Genomic DNA, 19845 nt, shown 5'->3' on the forward strand with positions numbered 1-19845 from the left:
AACTCGGTCACCTGCTTGTCTCAAAGTTTGTTATGCCTCTCCTCTGCAACTGCACAACAACAGAGGGCCTATGAAGATTCCTGGGATCGGTGCAGCTTCTCTCTGCATATTGAGAAAGTTGGGTTTAGAGGGTTATGGGCCAAATGTGGGTAATTGGGACTAGCTTAGTGGTTTAAAAACTGGGCGGCGTGGACAGGTTGGGCCAAAAGGCCTGTTTTCATGCTGTAAATCTCGATGACTCTAGTACACCATCTTACTCCCATTGTTTGAAACATGATATAACGGTCTCAGTTTAAATGAACAGAATGCACACGTGCAAAAGTCTTATCTTCCATGTAAGAAACTACAATTCCCAGGAGTTGCTACACGACTGCCCAAAGGAATAAGCAGCTTAATTGCTTGCTGAAAAGTTAAGGATGTGCCTTGGATTTGTTGAGCCAAGCCGAAAGCCTGTTATTTCCTTTAAAACAAAATAGTCATGTTGTGATCTTTATTTGGCAGAAGTTTCCAAGAATGGCATTACCTTCAGTTTGTGAGCAAAACCAAGGACCTTTTCCCAAAACTGATTTTGTTCTTTGATAATTAGTGCATCTTTGTGCTGTTTCATGTTTTTTGACACATTGTTTCATGTTTTTTGACACATTAACGATCTTGTGTCCTAGGGCAGCACGGTGGTACAGTGGTCAGTGCTGCTGTCTCATGGTGCTGAGGACCGAGGTTTGATCCCGGCCCCAGGTCATTGTCCGTGTGGAGTTTGCATATACTCCCATGTCTGCAAGGGTCCCACCCCTACAACCCAAAAAGATGTGCAGGGTAGGTGAATTGGCCACGCTAAATTTCCCCTTAATTGCGGGAAAAAAGAATTGGGTAATCATGTGCCCAATTTTGTCAATTTTTCCCCATTTGGCGTTCCTGCGTCCACATTTGCAATGAAAACTCTCCGTAAGCTTGCCATGGCATAAGTTCACCATTTCACATGTGATAACATTGCCGCACCTCATGTTCGAGTTTCCCAGAATGGCAGAGAAACTCCTACGCTTCAACTAACCTTACTCGTCTGCTTTCTGAAAGACTGTGCTTTTGCTATTTAATAGAAGATTAATATAAGTATTATATAAAGTGAAGACTGAACTGGATAAGACTTCAAAATAGATACAATGATTTTGTATCTTCTTTCTCCAGAACAGATGATGTGGCATAAAATGTTCACTAGAAATAAAAAGCAATTTTAGGAATGGTGTCATTTTGTTTTAATGTACAACTCAAATTTACTCAGTAATTTACAGCGATGTTTTCTTCTTTCAGACTTTAGATCCGAAGTGGAATGAAGAGTTTTTCTTCAGAGTGAGTACACATTATTTGCTTTTTTTTGTTTTTGCAGTTTATAAAAAATATTTAATAAAAAGCATCAAAATGGCATGTTCTACCTGTTGTACATTGAGCAGCTGGAAGATTATTGTATGTGAGACACCCTTTACCCTTCAGCCAGTCCAGCTATTCTCGTCAACCTGGTGAAGAGCTACAATCCCAATTGGTTACTTGCTCACTGGTCGTTCTTGCAGACTCGCGGGTCGTTCTTGCAGATTTATTATGAAGTAGCTTGTACATGTTTTTGCAATATCATATGTGTCATGTGCTTAAAGAATGATGACCGAAATTAGTTCAGATCACCTAACGCATAGCTCCTGAACCAGAATGTTTACTTTGATTTCCATGGCTAATTGCCGAAAGTTTGGTTACACTTTTCGGGTACTGTGAATCTTATCAGTCCCATAGTGAGGACAGATAACCTGCTTCTGTCAAGCTGTATCTTTACTATGGGGGCTCTCAGGAGCCAAACATTCCATTGGTTATTAGTAATTGGTTAGGTTGGATTTATTCTGTTTCTTGTATACAGGACATACCTGGGCAAGTTTCCATGTTGTCTGGTAGATGCCAGAGTTGTAGTTGTACTGGAGCAGCTTGACGAGGGGCACGGAAAGCTCTGGAGCACAAGTCTTCAATACAATTGCCACGAACAGGCGATGTGGGGACTAGGGGCTTTTCACAGTAACTTCATTTGAAGCCTACTTGTTACAATAAGTGATTTTCATTTCATATTGTCGGGGCCTATGCCTTTGCAGTAGCCAGTGCCTTCAGTCATTTCTTGATCTAAGGTGGAGTGAATAGAATTGGCTAAAGACTGACATCCATGATGCTGGGGACCTCCGGGAGAGGCTGAGCTGGATCATCTATGTGGCACTTCTGGCTGAAGATTGTTGCCAGTGATTCAACCTTGGCTTTTGCACAGCTGTCTGGGCTCCTCCAACATTTAGGATGGGGATATTTGTGGCGTTTCCTCCTCCAGTGAGTTTAGTTGTCCACTACCATTCATGGCTGAATGTGGCAAGACGGCAAAGCTTGGATATGATCTGTTGGTTGTGGGATCGTCTAGCTCTGTCTATCATTTGCTGCTAATGCTGTTTAGCTTGCAAGTAGTCCTGTGTTGTAGCTTCACCAGGTTGACACCTCATTTTTCGGTATACTTGGTGTTGCACCTGGCATCTTATCCAAGTATGATTCCGGGTGTATAACTATGTCAGGCTGTTGCTTGACTAGTCTGAGGGACAGCTCTCCCAATTTTGGTACAAGCCCCCAGATGTTAGTAAGGAGGGCATTGCAGGTTCGATGGGGCTGGCAAGGTCAATGCCACGTGGTCTGTCTGGTTTCATTCCTTTGTGTTTTCTTCGTAGTGGTTGAGTACACCGGAGTGGCTTGCTATGCCATTTCAAAGGGCATTTGAGAGTCAGCCACAATAATAATAATATTATAATAATCTTTTATTGTCACAAGTATGAAGTTACTGTGAAAAGCCTCTAGTCACCCCATTCCTGCGCCTGTTCGGTTAAGCCGGTACGGGAATTGAACCCGCGCTGCTGGCCTTGTTCTGCATTACAAACCAGGTGTCTAAACCGGCAAAAATTAAAAGAAAAGAAACCCCATGCAAACACGGAGAATGTGCAAACTCCACATGGACAATGACCCAGGGCCGGGATCAAACCTAGGACCTCGGTGCCGTGAGGCAGCAACGCTAACCACTGCACCACCATGCTGCCCCCATACTATAGGTCTGGAGTTGCATGTAGGCCAGACCAGGTAAAGATGGCGAGTTTACTTCCTAGAGAACCATAGTGAACCAAGCGTGTGTTTTTTTTTTCAACAATCAACAATGGTTTCATGGTTATCATTAGACTCCAGATGTTCTATTGAGTTTAAGTTCCACCATCTGCCGAGTTAGGATTCCAACCCGGGTTCCCAAAGGATTACTCTGGATTGCTAGTCCAGTGACGATATCAATCCACCACCGCCTATCCCTCAAATAGCCTTGAATACTTCCTGATTGGGATCAAAGAGGAAATAGAACCTTGTAGAATGGAAACCTGTGGCACTAGTCCCTCGTGTTCTATTTCAGAAAGGTGGTTGGTGAAGGGTAATGGAGTTGGTCTTTGCACACTTTTTTATAGTACAAAGTTACACATTCGAAGCACCCACCACACCTCCTGACCAGCAACCAGAGTTTTAGTCGGTGTCTGTTTATAGCTCAACCAGATTACTATTAACTAATTATTAACCAGAAACTAAACTGGACTAGCCACATAAATACTATAGCTCCAAGAGCACATCAGAGGCTGAGTCCACCATCTACAGGTGACTAGTTACTTGCCTGGATGAGGATTGCTCAAAGAAGCTCCACACCATCCAGGTCAAAGCAGCCTGCTTGTTTGGAATTGCACCCACCACTTTATTAATTCCTTTCACCACCAGTGTCTGCAGTGAGTCCCATTCTCAAGGTGCACTGCAGCAACTCACCAAGGCTTCTTCAGCAGCACATTCTAAACCTACAACCCCTAGCAGAAGCTGAGGAGCACCTCCACCTCAAAGTTGCCCTCAAAATCTCTCACCCATCCTGACTTCGAACTGTATCGCAGTTCCTTCACTTTCACTGCTTTGCTGAACCTGGAGCTTTCTCCCAAACAGCATTGTTGCAAATGTGCTGCATGGGCTTAGCTCACTAACACATTCTTGAGGGCAGTTGGGGATGGGCGGTAAACGCTGGTTTTGCCAGCAATGCCCACAACCTATGAATACATTTAAAAGGTTTTGGGAGTATTTTGTAATCCTAGTTATCTTGATTTGAGCGCACAGATCTGAAATAGCTTCTGAAAGTTCTGTCCTCTCTTCTAACTCCTCTCAATGAATATCTTTTGGATGCCTTTCTCGCGTTGATTTTTGTTCAAAAGCGAGTGCTAGAAATCTGAAACAAACCAAACATTAAAAAAAAATTTTTTTTTATAAATTTAGATTACCCAATTATTTTTTCTAATTAAGGGGCAATTTAGCGTGGCCAATCCACTCTGCACATTTTTGGGTTGTGGGGGCGAAACCCACGCAGACACAGGGAGAATGTGCAAACTCCACACGGACAGTGACCCAGAGCCGGGATCGAACCTGGGACCTCAGTGCCGTGAGGCGGTTGTGCTAACCACTAGGCCACCGTGCTGCCCTTAAACAAACCAAACATGCTGGAATGCTCGGGTCAAGCAGCAGGTGTGGAGAGAAAATATTTCCGGTCAACAACCTCTCATAGAAGCATTATTGGTTCACCCTTGCCCATGATTGAACATTTTGATAATCCATCATCTTGCTAGAGTTTTTCTCGTTTCCACTTCCAAAGTGATCTTGCAAATAGGAAATGAGGTTTGCTGAACCAAACTGGAATTATTGTAGATCATTTGTTGTATTCGGGTGAAACACTTTTTTTTTATATTGATGATTGTAGATTTGATGATTGTAGATTTATCAGCTCTACATTAGATTATTGATGCTTATTGGAGGTTTTGGCTATTTTTCCAAGGAAAGGATATGGATATGATTTAGTGTTGATATTTTACAGGGAGTTCAAGGTTAAAAGTCTTTCAACAACAATATCTGTATTCATGTTGACGGCTAATGCGCAGTTCCCGTACCAGCCTCCCCGGACAGGCGCCGGAATGTGGCGACTAGGGGCTTTTCACAGTAACTTCATTGAAGCCTACTCGTGACAATAAGCGATTTTCATTTCATTTTCATTTCAGTGATTAAAATCAGATATGTGCAGACAGAGGTCAGAGATGTGGAGGGATTTAAAGTTATAAGGTGTTGCTCACCAGGAATCCATGTCGGTCAGCAAACACAGGTGATGGGTGAAGGTGTAAGTTAGGATATGGATATTGGAACTTTGAGAGTTTATGGAGGCCAGATGTTTCTTGCATTGCAGTGAGCAAGTGAACAGACAGCAGATCTAACAATCTTTCTGACTTCAATTACATCATTATAGAAATATTTTATTTACCCTGCCCGTAACTATTAAAGGAAGACCCCTGCTTGGCTTTAAGTACTTGAAGAATCAATCCACTAGCTCAGTAGCAACAGCTTACAAGTTGCCCGCTGCCTCAATTGCATGCCTCCTGGAGTATATTCCCAGAGCTGAAATTCAGAGCCAGACCTTCATGGGATCACATTAACATTGCAGGCCGCTGACTGGCTCGTTCTTATCCTTCTTCAGACACTTGGGGAAAAGAAGGGATTGATATGGTGAACAATTGGGCATTGAAGATGATTAGGGACAGTTGATGAGTTCTTGGCTCGTTGAAAATAATCTGTGCAAACCTTTGCATTTCCGGGGATCAAAATGTCTCTTTCCCGTTGAGCTTTGTGTAAAGTTACTATTGAAAGAATGAGGTGAGGGGTGGGAGATGCAGCAGTAGGTTTAATAGGAAACTATTCTGCTTAATCCTCTGGCAAGATTTGGGAGCACAAATCTATCAACCAGCTTCCTACTGAATAAGAAACAAGAGATTGAGATCTGTATGATTTTGAGGTCCCTGAGAGAAAGGCAAGACCCTTCACACAAGTTGGCTTCAGAGAAAAATTTAAGTAGGAGTGATTTTATTAGTCCTCTTGCTCTGTATTTTCACACGTTTGCTGTTTAAAATTAAAAAGCGTAGCAACGTGTGTCTGACTTCATCTCACTGAAGTGTTGATCAATCTGCTTATTGAAGTGCTTGTGCCAGTGACATATCTAGTTCATATCCCAAGGGGCTCCTACTGTTACACCTCTGCATTACATTATTGTATAATTAATATTGGCTAGTCTGGGTGAATCCCTGAACGTAAGATGTGGGTTCCACTTACAGGAGTTACCAAGGTTACTGAAGCAAGAGAAACCACCACAACAGACCCAGGATTTGTCACGACAGACTTCACTCCTCCCCCTTTTTACTGCCCCACCACGAAAGAAGTTCAATGGTCGGGTTAAAAAAGGCTGTGGAGGGGGCAAGCTGGCAATTTCTCACTGCCAATCACTCTGCCACTTTGGCGGCATGTTCTCTCCTCAGGGCCATTTTTGAAGAGGCTGGTTGGGATAATGTCATCTTTCCCGCAAGGACAGGGTAGCCAATTACGCCCCTTGATGAGCCTATTAGACCTCTATTTTCTAGTCGACGTGCTTGTGCAGTATTGAAGAAAAAATAGAATATGTGATGAGCTTGCAAATGCTATATCCTCTTTGTTTAAACCTCTGTTTTTCGGAGGGGCTGAAGTTGTGACTATCCCTCAAATGTAGTTAATTGGCTGTAAGGCACTTTCATAGTGTGAAATTTTCTTTCATAGAATTTACAGTGCAGAAGGAGGCCATTCGGCCCATCGAGTCTGCACCAGCTCTTGGGAAAGAGCACACTACCCAAGCCCCCACCCTATCCCCATAACCCAGTAACCCCGCCCAACACTAAGGGCAATTTTGGACACTAAGGGCAATTTATCATGGCCAATCCATCTAACCTGCACATCTTTAGACTGTGGGAGGAAACCGGAGAACCCAGAAGAAGCTCTCATAGACGCGGGGAGAACGTGCAGAGTCCGCACAGACAGTGACCCAGCGGAGAATCGAACCTGGGACCTTGGTGCTGCGAAGCAATTGTGCTAACCACTATACACCCGTGCTGCCCTTTGGATGTTCTAAAGTTGTGAAAGCTGTTACTTAAATGTAATTTTTTTTTCTTCTTTTCTTCTTTTCTCTCTTTTTTGCAAAGCATGTTTTTGTATCCCTGATTAACACCGCTGACACTAGTTATGGGAAAGGGCAACAATGGGCCTGAGATCACCTGGGGGAAGGCCGATTTTAATAAGTTCAGAGGGGACTGGGAGTAGACACTTTTAGGCAAATCTGTGACAAAAGAGTGGGATGGATTCAAGAAGGAAACGGGGACAGTGTAAGGCCAACATGTTCCAGTCAAGAAAAAAGGGTGGGACCAACAAACTCGGTAAACCCTGGATATTGATGGATATACAGCATTGGATCAGGAGAAAAAGGGGGGCTTACGTCAGATAACAAGCGCTCAAAGCAGCAGAAGCCCGAGAGGCGAATAGAATATGCAAGGGGGAACTTAAAAAGGAAATTAGGAGACCAAAAAGGGGACATGAAAGGATACTGGCAGGTAAAATAAAAAATCCCAAGTTGTTTTGCAAGTACATTTAAGGGTAAAAGGATAGCTAGTAAAAGAGTAGGGCCAATTAAGGACTGGAGTGGTCATTTGTGTGTGGAGTCAGAGGCTGTAGGTAAGGTTCTAAAGGAATGCTTTGTGTCATTGTTCACTCATGTGAGGGACAGTGTGGGTCTAGAAATCGGAGAAGGACTGTAATAAAATTAAAGAGATTATTATAGACAGAGAAGAGGTTCCGAGTGGTCTGGCAGGCTTAAACGCAGACAAATATTCCAGGGCCAGATGAAATGTATCCCAGGCTGTTGAGTGATGGAAGGGAAGAAATGGCAAGGGGCAGGCAAACATTTTTTAAAAAATGTTTTCCAATTAAGGGGCAATATAGTGTGGCCAATCCACCTACCCTGCACATCTTTGGTTTGTGGATGTGAAACCCACGCAGACATGGGGGGAATGTGCAAACTCCAAACGGACGATGACCCGGGGCCGGGATTGAACCTGGGTACTCAATGCTGTGAGGCAGCAGTGCTACCAACTGCACCACTGTACCGCACAGACAATCCTTTTCAATTCCTCTCTGACCACAGGAGAGGTACTAGAGGATAACTATGTGTGGTACCATTACTCGAGAAGGGAGGTAGTGATAGACCAGGAAACTACAGGCCAGTCAGTCTAACCTCTATTGGAAGCAATTCTAAGTAACAGAATTAACCTGCATTTGGAGAGGCAGGCAGTAATCGAGAACCGTCACCATGGTTTTGTTAAGGGGAGGCCGGGGGCAGCACGATGGAGCAGTGAGTAGCACTGCTGCCTCACGGCGCCGAGGTCCCAGGTTCGATCCCGGCTCTGGGTCACTGTCCGTGTGAAGTTTGCACATTCCCCCCGTGTTTGTGTGGGTTTCGCTCCCACAACCCAAAGATGTGCTAGGTGGATTGGCCACTTTAAATTGCCCCTTAATTGGAAAAAATTGAATTGGGTACTCTAAAATTTTTATATTTAAAAAAAAAAGAGTTAAGGGGAGGTCGTGTCTGACCAAACTTTTTTTAAAAAATGTTTTTTATTGATGGCATTTTTAATGTATTTATGTTCACACAAAATCCAAAAGCTATTTACTTTTTGCAAACGCAAAATGTCTGCCAAATCATTCACCCATACCCTGCTTTTGGAGGATCCGAATCCTCCCAACCTAACAAAATCTGTGTCCAGGCTACCAGGGATGCAAAGGCCAAGACATCGGGCTCTATCATCTGAATCCCAATCTTCTGACACTCCAAATATCACCACCTCCGGACTCAGAGCTGCCTCTGCCACAAGAATCTTTGACATTCTGTCTAAAAATCCCTTCCAAAACTCCCTGAAACTCGGACACACCCAAAACATGTGCACCGCACCACCCACACCTGTCCTCCACCCTCAGAAGGAACCGACTCATCCTGGGCACCGTCATGTGGGCTCTATGCACCACCTTTTAAAAAATAAATTTAGAGTACCCAATTAATTTTTTCCAATTAAGGGGCAATTTAGCATGGCCCATCCACCTACTCTGCCCATCTTTGGGTTGTGGGGGTGAGACCCTTGCAGACACTGGGAGAATGTGCAAACTCCACACGGACAGTGACGCAGAACCGGGATCGAACCTGGGACCTCGGCGCCATGAGACAGCAGGGCTAACCCACTGTGCCACTGTGCTGCCCTTCTATGCTCCACCTTAAAGTGAGTGAGACACTAGGGCAGCAGGGTGGCGCAGTGATTAGCACTGCTGCCTCATGGCGCTGCGGACCCAGGTTCGATCCCAGCCTCTGATCATTGTGTGGAGTTTGCACATTCTCCTTGTCTGTGTGGGTCGCACCCCCACAACTCAAAAGATGTGCAGGGTAGGTGAATTGGCCATGCTAAATTGCTCCTTAATTGGGGGGAAAAAAGAATTGGGCGCTTTAAATGTTTTTAAAAAGAGAGACTTAACCTAGCACATGACGAGGATGCATTCGCTCTCCGCAAGGCTTCCCTCCACACTCAGGCCCACTGCACCCCAATGCCTTCTTAACCACTCTATCCACCTGTTCTTCTATCTTAGGGGCCCGGTGTACGTGCACACCAAGGTCCCTCTGATCCTCGATGCTTCCCAGGGTATGGCTATTTATCATGTATTACCCTGCCTTGTTTGTCCTGCCCAAGTGCATCACTTCACACTTATCCGAATTGAATTCCATTTGATCAGCCCATCTGACCAGCCTGTTAAGAAGATATATGGTATATTAGCTGAGGCATTGTGTTTTAAGAGCAGGGAGGTTAAGCTGGAAATGTATTGAACGTTGGTTAGGCCACAGTTAGAGTCTTGCGTGCTGTTCTGGAATTTGCGTTGTTGGAGGGATGTGATAGCATTGGAAAGGGTACAAGAGGCGATTTACCAGGATGTAGCCTGGGCTGGAGAGTTTTAGTTGTGAAGAGAGATTGGATAAACTTGGATTATTTTCCTTGGAGCAGAGGAGACTGAGGGGGGACATGATTGAGATGTATAAAATTGAGGGGCATAGATAGAGTAGACAGGAAGAAACTTTTCCCCTTGGTGGAGGGGTCAATGACCAGGGGGCATAGATTTAAGGTTAGGGGCAGGAGCTTTCGAGGGGATGTGAGGAAAATCTTTTTACCCAGAGGGTGATGGGAGTTTGGAAATCACTGCCTGAAAGAGTGATGGAGGCAGAGATACTCCTGACATTTGAGAAGTATTTAGATGTATTCCCGTACCAGCCTCCCCGGACAGGCGCCGGAATGTGGCGACTAGGGGCTTTTCACAGTAACTTCATTGAAGCCTATTCGTGACAATAAGCGATTTTCATTTCATTTCATTTCATGTGCACTTGCGATCCCAGGGCATACGAGGCTATGGGCCAAGTGCTGGAAAATGGGATTAGAATGGTTCAGTGGTTGGTTTTGACCGGTGCAGAATGATGGGCCAAACGGCCTTCTCTGGGCTGTATGATTCTCTGACTTGGTTCTTGCAAGTTTCTGGCCAGAAATAGTGATTGGCCTCTGCATTAATATTGTAACTGGATAAATGGCATGGAGGGAAAAATAGGCTGTGAACAATTAATTAGTTGAATATGAGTCTACTTTGTAAAGGAAAAGCAGCTGGTTTTCTGGAAAGGACATTTTATTGGGTAAGATGCATGTTTGAACTAATTAGAAACACATCCGATACAAAAAGAAAATGTAAAGTGGACTAAGGGTTGAAGGCTATTAATTCAATAAAGTGATCCAACTATTTGGTTCAAATCAAATAATCAAGAAAACTAAATCGAACAAACTGAGGGACAAATTAAAGGGGAAGCCTCTTGAAGGGATCTGGTCTTGATGGGTAGCACAGTGGTTAGCACTGTTGCTTCACAGTGCCAGGGTCCCAGGTTTGATTCCCGACTTGGGTCACTGTCTGTGCCGAGTCCGCAGGTTCTCCCTGTGTCTGCGTGGGTTTCCTCCCATGTCCTGAAAGACATGCTGTTAGGTAATTTGGACATTATGAATTCTCCCTCCGTGTACCCGAACAGGTGCTGGAATGTGGCGACTAGGGGCTTTTCACTGTAAGTTTATTGCAGTGTTAATGTAAGCCTACTTGTGACAAAGATTATTATTGTAAACAAAAGCAAATGAAACTTGCGACATCAAACCAAAACGCGTTTAAGGGGGCTGATAAGGCACCCCAGTCTCCGCGTTGCCCACCTGGCACGAAAGGCCTCCAGTGACACCCAGCTACAAATGTAACTGTGGTAGAGGGGCAGACAGTTGCGATAAGGTTATAGTGCTGATTAATGTCAACCTTTGACCATTCAGGCTGTGACTGCATCATTTTACTGTGAACAAACAAGCCACTAATGATGACGTGTATAATCTGAAGTTGTGACTTTGGTTTTTAATGGTATAAAATAAATTTTTTTTAAAAATACATGCTGAGAAAAGCACAATGTTTTATTCTGAAGGACAGTGACTTGTTGCAGTGTTTTGTGCCTTGAGATGTGTTGATGTCTGAGGAGTGGATAATGTGTTAATCCTTTTGTTGAATGGCAAATGGGTAAAAATCAGACTTGGTTTAAATTAAAAACTTATTAATTTGTTTCCTGATTTATTAATCAGTTTTGAATGATCTACCTCCCCATTTACCCTCCTTTTTTTATATTTGAAAATTTAAGTCTGTATTTGTCAATTTGGTATCTGTTTAAAATTATGATTTGATTTATTGTCACGTGTACCGAGGTGATGGCGTTGGTAGGAATGAATTATTTCCAGTGGTTATTTCCAGTGGTCCAGAGCAAGGGAACATAAATGAGTATAGAAAACTTCAGGACAAAGAATACATATATAATGTACATATTATATCCACCAAAACACACAGCTGAAATGGAAGGAGTCCCATTGATTTCCTTCACGGGCATAACATTTGGAAATGAGTAAAATGCTTTGTAAATTCTTAAAACCTGTTCTTTTCTTAGCTTTTATTTGGCAGCACACTTTTTATCTCTGGATACGTGGGTCCTGTTGTTTTTAACTCTGGTTAGTGAGGTTAAAGTCTTCCCTATGTGGATCCCTGCCTGTCTGTTTTTCTTGTGTATGCAAGCAGACTTTCCATGGTATGAATATGAATTTGAACCAGTGGAAACTGTGGGCTAGAAAAATTCCTCTAGATGGGAATGATACGGGTTGGCACGATGTATAGTAGCAACTTGCATAGCAGGTCAAAGCAGATGGATATTGAATTTAATACGGTGCATGTTTTCAGCTTAGCGACCTGGTTAGGCCACTTTGTATTTCATTCAGAGAGGGTGAAAATTGAAATGAGACAAATTACTTGTAAGGATATTCGTAAATGTTTACTAGTGAGATTTGTGAGCAGTAAGTAATGTGAGCTACATTGTCACAATCGTTTTCGGTAATAGCGCAGAAGTCCTGACAGCACTGAAATAAAATCAAAATAAAGAATGAATCAGTACATAGTAAGATTGAATTTGTTGCCACAAGTATAGATTTATTGTGTACTTCATATACTATTAAATGTTCTGCTTCACAATTTAAAATTTATCCCCCTGCCAAGATGGTCCCAAGTGCTGAGAGGAAGGAATTCTCTGACTTAGCATGTTCCAAAAAAGCCCTATGGTATGTTCATTTATAAAGGGCTGCAGTTAGTTCAGAAACTCTTGTATTCTAACTCTGGTTGAAGGAGCTGTGTGAAAGAGGTATTCAAAATAAAGTGCCCGCAAGAAATCAAAACTAACAACTAACAAAGTCGATTCACTTGGCTGTAGAATGGGGGAATAAATTAAACTGGCTTGTGGAAAACCATAATGAGAAAATATGATGCCCTGAAATAATGACGCCACTTTTTTGATATATTTTGCAAATAACAATTTTTATATCATGCCATGAAGAACTTGGTGAAAGTTTGTTTTCATTAAGTCCAGCGCTGCTCAGTTTGTACATTTCTGAAGCAATGTGTTGAGTTTTTTTTCCAGAATAGTAGCATGTCCTTTATTTTTATTACATTTCGAGCGCTAGAGCTTTGATAATTACCAATGTGAGAGTTTTGCTTTTGCTGTTGAGATGCTATAAGTTTCCCTGTTTGCAAATTCCACCTTCTATATTTGAGCAGCTTTTATTCTGTTTTTACCAAAACATTTTGTCTTTTGAATGATTTATGCTGTAAATCATTCCTAACCCTTTTTTGATGATTTTTCTGCACTGTTTTGGTTTGTGCATTCAGTTTAGTAATGATTGTCGTGTTAAGCACGCTGAGATAACATGGGCTGCAACTGGATGCAGCTTTAACTGAAAGATACTCCAGACCTTGAAGTTGGTTCAATCTGATTTATAGAACCTGTCGCACAGTTCTCTGTGAGTTCAACTCTCTGATAACCTAAGTGTGATTACTCTGTCTGACTGAACCAGACTAGCTCTTAGCCACGTGCTGGAGGTGTTATGTGATATATACACCCTGACTCACTCTGTAGATGTCCCCAGTTGAAAGAGCCGGAGTGCGAGTGCCTTGTGCCTTTTATAGTGGGAAACCACCCCCAAGTATTCTGCCTGCTGATTGGTTATGTCCTGTTCTCTGTGTTCATTAGCTGTCTGTATCTCAGTATATGCATGTCTGCATATCATGACAATGACTGAGTAGTACAGGCTACACAACACCAACAGAAATTTAAATCTTATCTAGCCTGGCAATGTTGCTAAATGCTTAGTTCCACAAACTACCCAGGCGCACTGCCCTTTGGTAAAACCTGAGCTCTTTCTGTGTGGCTGGGTATGGGGGGGGGGGGGGGGGGGGTGGGTGTGTGTGTGTGAGGTAATTTCTTGCACACAATTGGAAGGAAAATCACCTGACCACTGGCCCCACCCCAAACGGTGATGTCCTTGTTGTGATCAGTGGTAGAGAGAATATTTCGAAAGAATTTCTCAAGAGCAAATGAGCAAAGTTTCATCTTTAGAGTCCTCCCACAGGATTCAAGAGTGTCTGCTCTCTGGGCTACCTCCGTACCCATTCCAAGAAAGTGTTCAACTTCATTGATTTAAGAAGGTTCTGCTTTGTCAGGCACCAGGGAAGGTGTTGGTTTTCAGGTCAGTTGTGAGATAAATATGTAAGATGGTTAGTTCACTGCAGAAAATTTGAGTAGTGTGCCAGAGGGATGCACCCACAGGAGTTTGAGTGAACACAAAAAAGTGCTTGAAACAGAGATTCCTTTTACCAGGAGCCCCATGTGTCAGTAGCTGAAGGTGCTTAATCCAATTTGAAAGGCCGTTAACTCATCTAATGACCCTCCATTGGCTGGAAATGCACCAAAATATAGAATAAGAAAACAAATATTTTAAAGCAGTTCGGCCAAATTTCACAAAATAAACATAGTGCAGTTTGCTTTTGAATGATATAAAAATGTAAAATCTTTTATTTTGCCATTTGAATGTTTTGGAATACAGAGGAGGAACTTAAAAAGCCTATTATTCAGAGACCAGTTTGTTGGACTACACGTGCCAAATAGCCTAGGTAAGGATTAATCCTTCATACATTATAGATCTCTGCTAAACATGAGAAGACAGAATGACACGTTGGGACCAGTTTCAAGTGCAAAAAAATCGTGACAAGTGATCGGAAAAACAGAAATTTACTGTAGACCTGTATAAAGTCGGGCAAGCGTGAAAAGAACAATAAGCTGCATAATTACGTAATAAATGTTGAAGTAATTGGAGGTGAAGTTGAAAAATGCAGAGTACCAATTAAAAATAGCAATCTATGAATCGAATAGGGCACTAAAGTATTTGACAGGACAATAGACTGAGGGAACTTCAGCATGCATTTTGGATCAATCCAAACCCAAGAGTATACCATTCAATTCCAGGTAATAAAATTGAACGGTGTAAATAAGAGCTTTCAGAGAGCTTTGTTATGAGAGATGCCTGAAGAAACCTGAGCCTTTTCTGCTGTTACAGGATTAAATTTTACAGATTGTAAGATCACCAGAAATAGGGGCAGGCTACTTGGCCTGTAGAGCTCACTCTGTTGCCATTCAATGCAATCATGGCTGACATTGTGGCATTAACCCCACTTTCCTGCCTGGCCCCATAACCTTTTAGCTCCCTTATTGTTCAAAAATCCACCCAACCGGTTTTTAATATATTGCCATGGATGGAATCTGTGTTTCCTTACTGCCCATTATTCATGTTTTATATGAGAAATCTGTGGGATTTTTTTTAACCCCACGAGTGATTGTCCCAAATTAACATTGTCCCAAATGAACTAAGTTTAGCAGCAGGCTTTTTTTTGTGAGTTTTAAAATAAAAGAAGACATTTATTATTTCACATTTGCCACAGCGGTTTAAAATATATATATTTTTTTATCCATTACTTTATCAGAGTTACAAAGCCAGAGCTCAAGAGTGTGGACAGGGGTGAACCCCTAATCCAGTTCCTTGCCTGCTCCAAAAAGCAATTCAAATTGAATCCAATTCATGGTCTCCACAAAAGAGACCTACCAGATCCAGGTATTACACCTGATTCCACGCTCATCTTGGTTAAAAGGTCAAGAAGCGATAGAGGTTTAAAATATGATGTCTCACTCATGCACCCCATGTACACCATCGCTCACAGAAATATTAGGAACAGGGGAATACAAAACAAAAGTTGCAAAGGATAATTGTCTCAGTCGTTCTTTCGTGGCAGGCCTGTAATTTCTTAGATGAGTTGGTGCCTTTAGTTGAAGTGAAGGTCTTGTAAGCAGAATATTTTCGGTGAGCTGTGAAGCCTCTGTTGTCAACTTTTCAGGAGGTTTGTTCCAGGTTAGAACAGGTTGGGGAGAGACCGTCTCCTACTTTCAAGGTATTGCTATTTATTACCGCGGCAGCTTAGTTGACATGCAGCAGTTTGATGGCTTCTCTGATGGAACTCCAAATCTGCAAGGAGCCTTTTCTGTTTAAAAGCAGGCAGAAAACATGGTTGTGTTCATGATGTGACTCGTAAAATTCCTTCTGCAAAGCAAGGTGTGTTGATTACATTTCCTGCGTTGTTTAACACTTAAATTCTTCCTGTATAGTTTGGATGAAGGGCAATCATAATGCAGTGAAAAGTTGATGGGACCCATTTCACATTCATCAGGAGTGTATGAGTTCCAATGTTTCTTTCGATGTGGCTGGGCTGCTGCAGTTCTTTGGCTGTCTCTCCTTAAACAAAGGGATGCGTGAATTTCCCAGCTGGCTGTGAATGTTCATATTTAATTAGGTATTGGCTTGAGACTCGGGATTGCCGGGAGTCTAAAATGACACAAGCTGCATGATTAACAGACCATGTCCAAGATTTGAAAGTATTGTCTCAAAGTTCATTAAAGACTAGAGCATGACCATATTCAATGATCCAGCATCCACTGCTCTCTGTGCAAGAACGAGAATTCTGAAGACTAATTACCTTCTGAGAGAAGAAATTCTTTCTCGATCCACCTTAAATGGGGGACTCCTTACTTTTAATCTTTACCCCCTCCCATTCGTGATCTCCTGATGAGAGGAAAAATCTTCTTGCCCGTCAAGCCCCTTCAGAATCATTTAGGTCCCATAAGATCACCTCTCATTCTTCTAGACTCCAGTGAGTATAGCTCCACTTCAACCTTTCCTTAAAGACACCCCGTCATCCCAGGAATCAACCAAGTGAACATTCTCTGGGCTGCTTCCATGCAAGTATATCCCTCAAGTACGGAGGTCAAACTCTACACAATACCGCAGGTGCGGACTCACCAATTCTCTGCACAAATGTAGCAAAAGTTCCCTACTTTCATAATCAATCCCCCTTGCGATAAAGGACAGCTTACCATTTCCCATCTAATTACTTACTGTATCTGCATGCTGATATTTTGTGAACCAGGGCACCCAGATCCCTTTGTACTTCAGCATCCTGTGGCTTCTTTCCATTTAAGTAACATTGTTTTTTTGTACATCCTGTGAAGTGGACAATCTATTTCCATATAATACTGCATCTGCCAATGTCTATCTACACGCCTAACCTATCTATATCCATTGCAGGCTTTTATATCCTATTCAAAACTTGTTTACCTACCTTTCTTTTTACGATCAGAAAATTTGGCCACAGTCTGTCTGTTAATCCAAGTCATCAACGTAAATCGTAAATAGTTGAGGCCTCCGCAGCGGCCCCTGCGGCACTGTACTAGTTATAATTTGTCAACCTGAGAATGACCCATTTATCCTTAGTCTCTTCTTAATTTAAAAAAAAAAACAATCCTCTATCCACGCTACTCCACTAATATATCACCCCCACATACATGAACGTTTATCTTGTGCAGCAACCTTTCGATGTGACAACTTACTGAATAACTTTTTGGAAATCCAAATACACTACATTACTGGTTTCCCTTTACCCACCCTGCTTGTCACATCTATAAACAACAATTTTCGTTTTGCAAAACCATGTTGACTCTGTCTGATTTTGTATTGTGGCTTTCAAGCGCTCTGCAACTATCTCCCTAATAATGAATTCTAGCATTTTCCCAGTGACAGACTTTGGACTAACTGGCCTAGACTTTCCTCCTATCTGCTTCTCTTTTATTTGCTCATGAGATGTGGGTGCTGCAGGCTGGGACAGGATTTATTGCCCATCCCGAATTGTGCCTGAACTGAGGCTAGGCCATTTCGGAGGGCATTTAGGAGTCAATCACATTATCTGGAGTCACATGTAGGCCAGTCCAGGTTAGGATGAACCAGATGTTTTCTACAACAATCGTTTCATTTTTAAAAAAATTTAAGTACCCAATTCATTTTTTTTTCCCCAATTAAGGGGCAATTTAGTGTGACCAATCCACCTTCCCTGCACATTTTTTGTGTGTGTGGGGGGAGGGAAGAGAGAAGAGAGGAGATGGAGACACGGGGAGAATGTGCAAACTCACCACAGACAGTAACCCGGGGCTGGGATTGAACCCGAGTCCTCAGTGCTGTGAGGCAGCAGTGCTAACCACTGTGCCACCATGCCGCCCATGACAATAGTTTAATGATCATTGAGCTTTTAATTCCAGATTTTTAAGGGGGGGCAGACAGTGATTTTTAAACGGTGATTTCATATGGTAGGATTCAAACCCAGGCCATCTGAGCATTTCCATAGGGTTCCTGGGTTCCTAGATTACTAGTCAGGCGATAATACCACAATGCCGTTGTGTCTCTCCTTTCTTGAATAATGGTGTTTCGGTTATGGTTTTTCAATCTGCTGTGGCATTTCCAGAGTCTTTGGAATTTTGAAAAACTGCAATCAATGAATCCCGTATCTTGCAGCCACTTCCTTTCAGACCCCAATATGCAGGCCATCAGATCCAGGGGACTTGTCGGCCTTTAGTCCCAATAGTTTTCCCAGTACTAATGGTTGTGATTAGTTTATTACCTTTTGCCTATTGATTTTCTACTAATCTTAGGGTGCTTAACGGACAGTAAAAGCGTCTACAAGTGTATGAAAAGGAAGCTAGTAGTGAAGGTACGTAATGGTCCCTTAGGGTGAAACTGGGGTATTAATAATGGGTAATTAGGAAATATGCTTTGAACGTGTACTTTGAATGCCTTCAGCGTCGAAGTTTTCTCTCTTACTCTAATTTCCCCGTCTATTATTTTTTAGTCACCCGTTGCAAGTTTCTAAAATTTCCCAATCGTTTAGGCTACCACTAACCTTTGCAGCACGGTACATCGTTTTTAAAAAATTTCATACAACCCATAACTACTTGAAATGAAAAATTAATGAAAATTGCTTATTGTCACGAGTAGGCTTCAATGAAGTTACTGTGAAAAGCCCCTAATCGCCACATTCCGGAGCCTGTTCGGGGAGGCTGGTACGGGAATTGAACTGTGCTGCTGGCCTGCCTTGGTCTGCTTTAAAAGCCAGCGATTTAGTCCAGTGTGCTAAACCACCCCCTACTTTAGTTAGCTATGGATGTTCCATCCATCTCCAACCGTTCTGCTTTCTCAATGGAATATATCTTTGAGAGGTATGATGCTGCTGTTTAAACTTCTACAACTGCTTCTCTATCATCTTACCTTGTCACCGATTTTCCCAACAACTTTAGCTAACTTTGTCTTTGTGCCCTTATAATTGCCGTTGCTTACTAATTTCAGACCAAACTTTCTCTCCCTTAAACTGATTGGCAAAGGATTCACTTTACAATGAAGTGAATCCTTTAACAATAAGGTCATTCATTAATCCTGACTCGGGGCAGCACGGTGGCACAGTGGTTAGCACTGCTTCGTCACGGCACCGAGGTCCCAGGTTCAATCTCGGCTCTGGGTCACTGTCCGTGTGGAGTTTGCACATTCTCCCTGTGTGTGCGTGGGTCTCACCCCCACAACCCAAAGATGTGGAAGGTAGGTGGATTGGCCACGCTAAATTGCCCCTTAATTGGAAAAAATGAATTGGGTACTCTAAATTTTTGTTAAAATTAATTAATCCTGACTCATTAGACATTACAATTGCTAAAATAGGCTATTCACTGTTTGGTTCCTGGATATATTTGAGAAAATTGTCTGGAATATATTTGAACTCGCCTGCAGGCTACTTTTGCCAATTTGATTAACCAATCTACATGATGATTAAAATCTCCCATAATTATGGTCACACTTTTTTTTTTTACAAACTCGCAATATCCCATGATTTACAAACTCGCATTATTCCTTGATTTACAAACTCGCATTATTCCTTGATTTACAATGTAGCTTCTGCCAGGGGGCCTGTAAACCAATCCCAGGAGTGACGTGTTTCCTTTGCTATATTTTTAAACCTCTACCCAAGCTGATTCTATACTTCGATCCTCCAAAT

General features: G+C 42.4%; 1 protein-coding gene across 3 annotated transcripts in view; it reads left to right on the forward strand.

The window, feature by feature from the left end:
* nedd4a (NEDD4 E3 ubiquitin protein ligase a) overlaps positions 1-19845 on the forward strand; it is a 168867-nt gene that overhangs the window by 35455 nt on the left and 113567 nt on the right. For all 3 annotated transcript variants that reach the window (XM_038812912.1, XM_038812911.1, XM_038812913.1), the window contains one exon: positions 1306-1344. In XM_038812912.1, coding sequence (XP_038668840.1) covers positions 1306-1344 — 39 coding nt within the window. The remainder of the gene's footprint in view (positions 1-1305; positions 1345-19845) is intronic.

This window comes from Scyliorhinus canicula, chromosome 12 (assembly GCF_902713615.1).
Source record: "Scyliorhinus canicula chromosome 12, sScyCan1.1, whole genome shotgun sequence".
NCBI classification, from domain to species: Eukaryota; Metazoa; Chordata; class Chondrichthyes; order Carcharhiniformes; family Scyliorhinidae; genus Scyliorhinus; species Scyliorhinus canicula.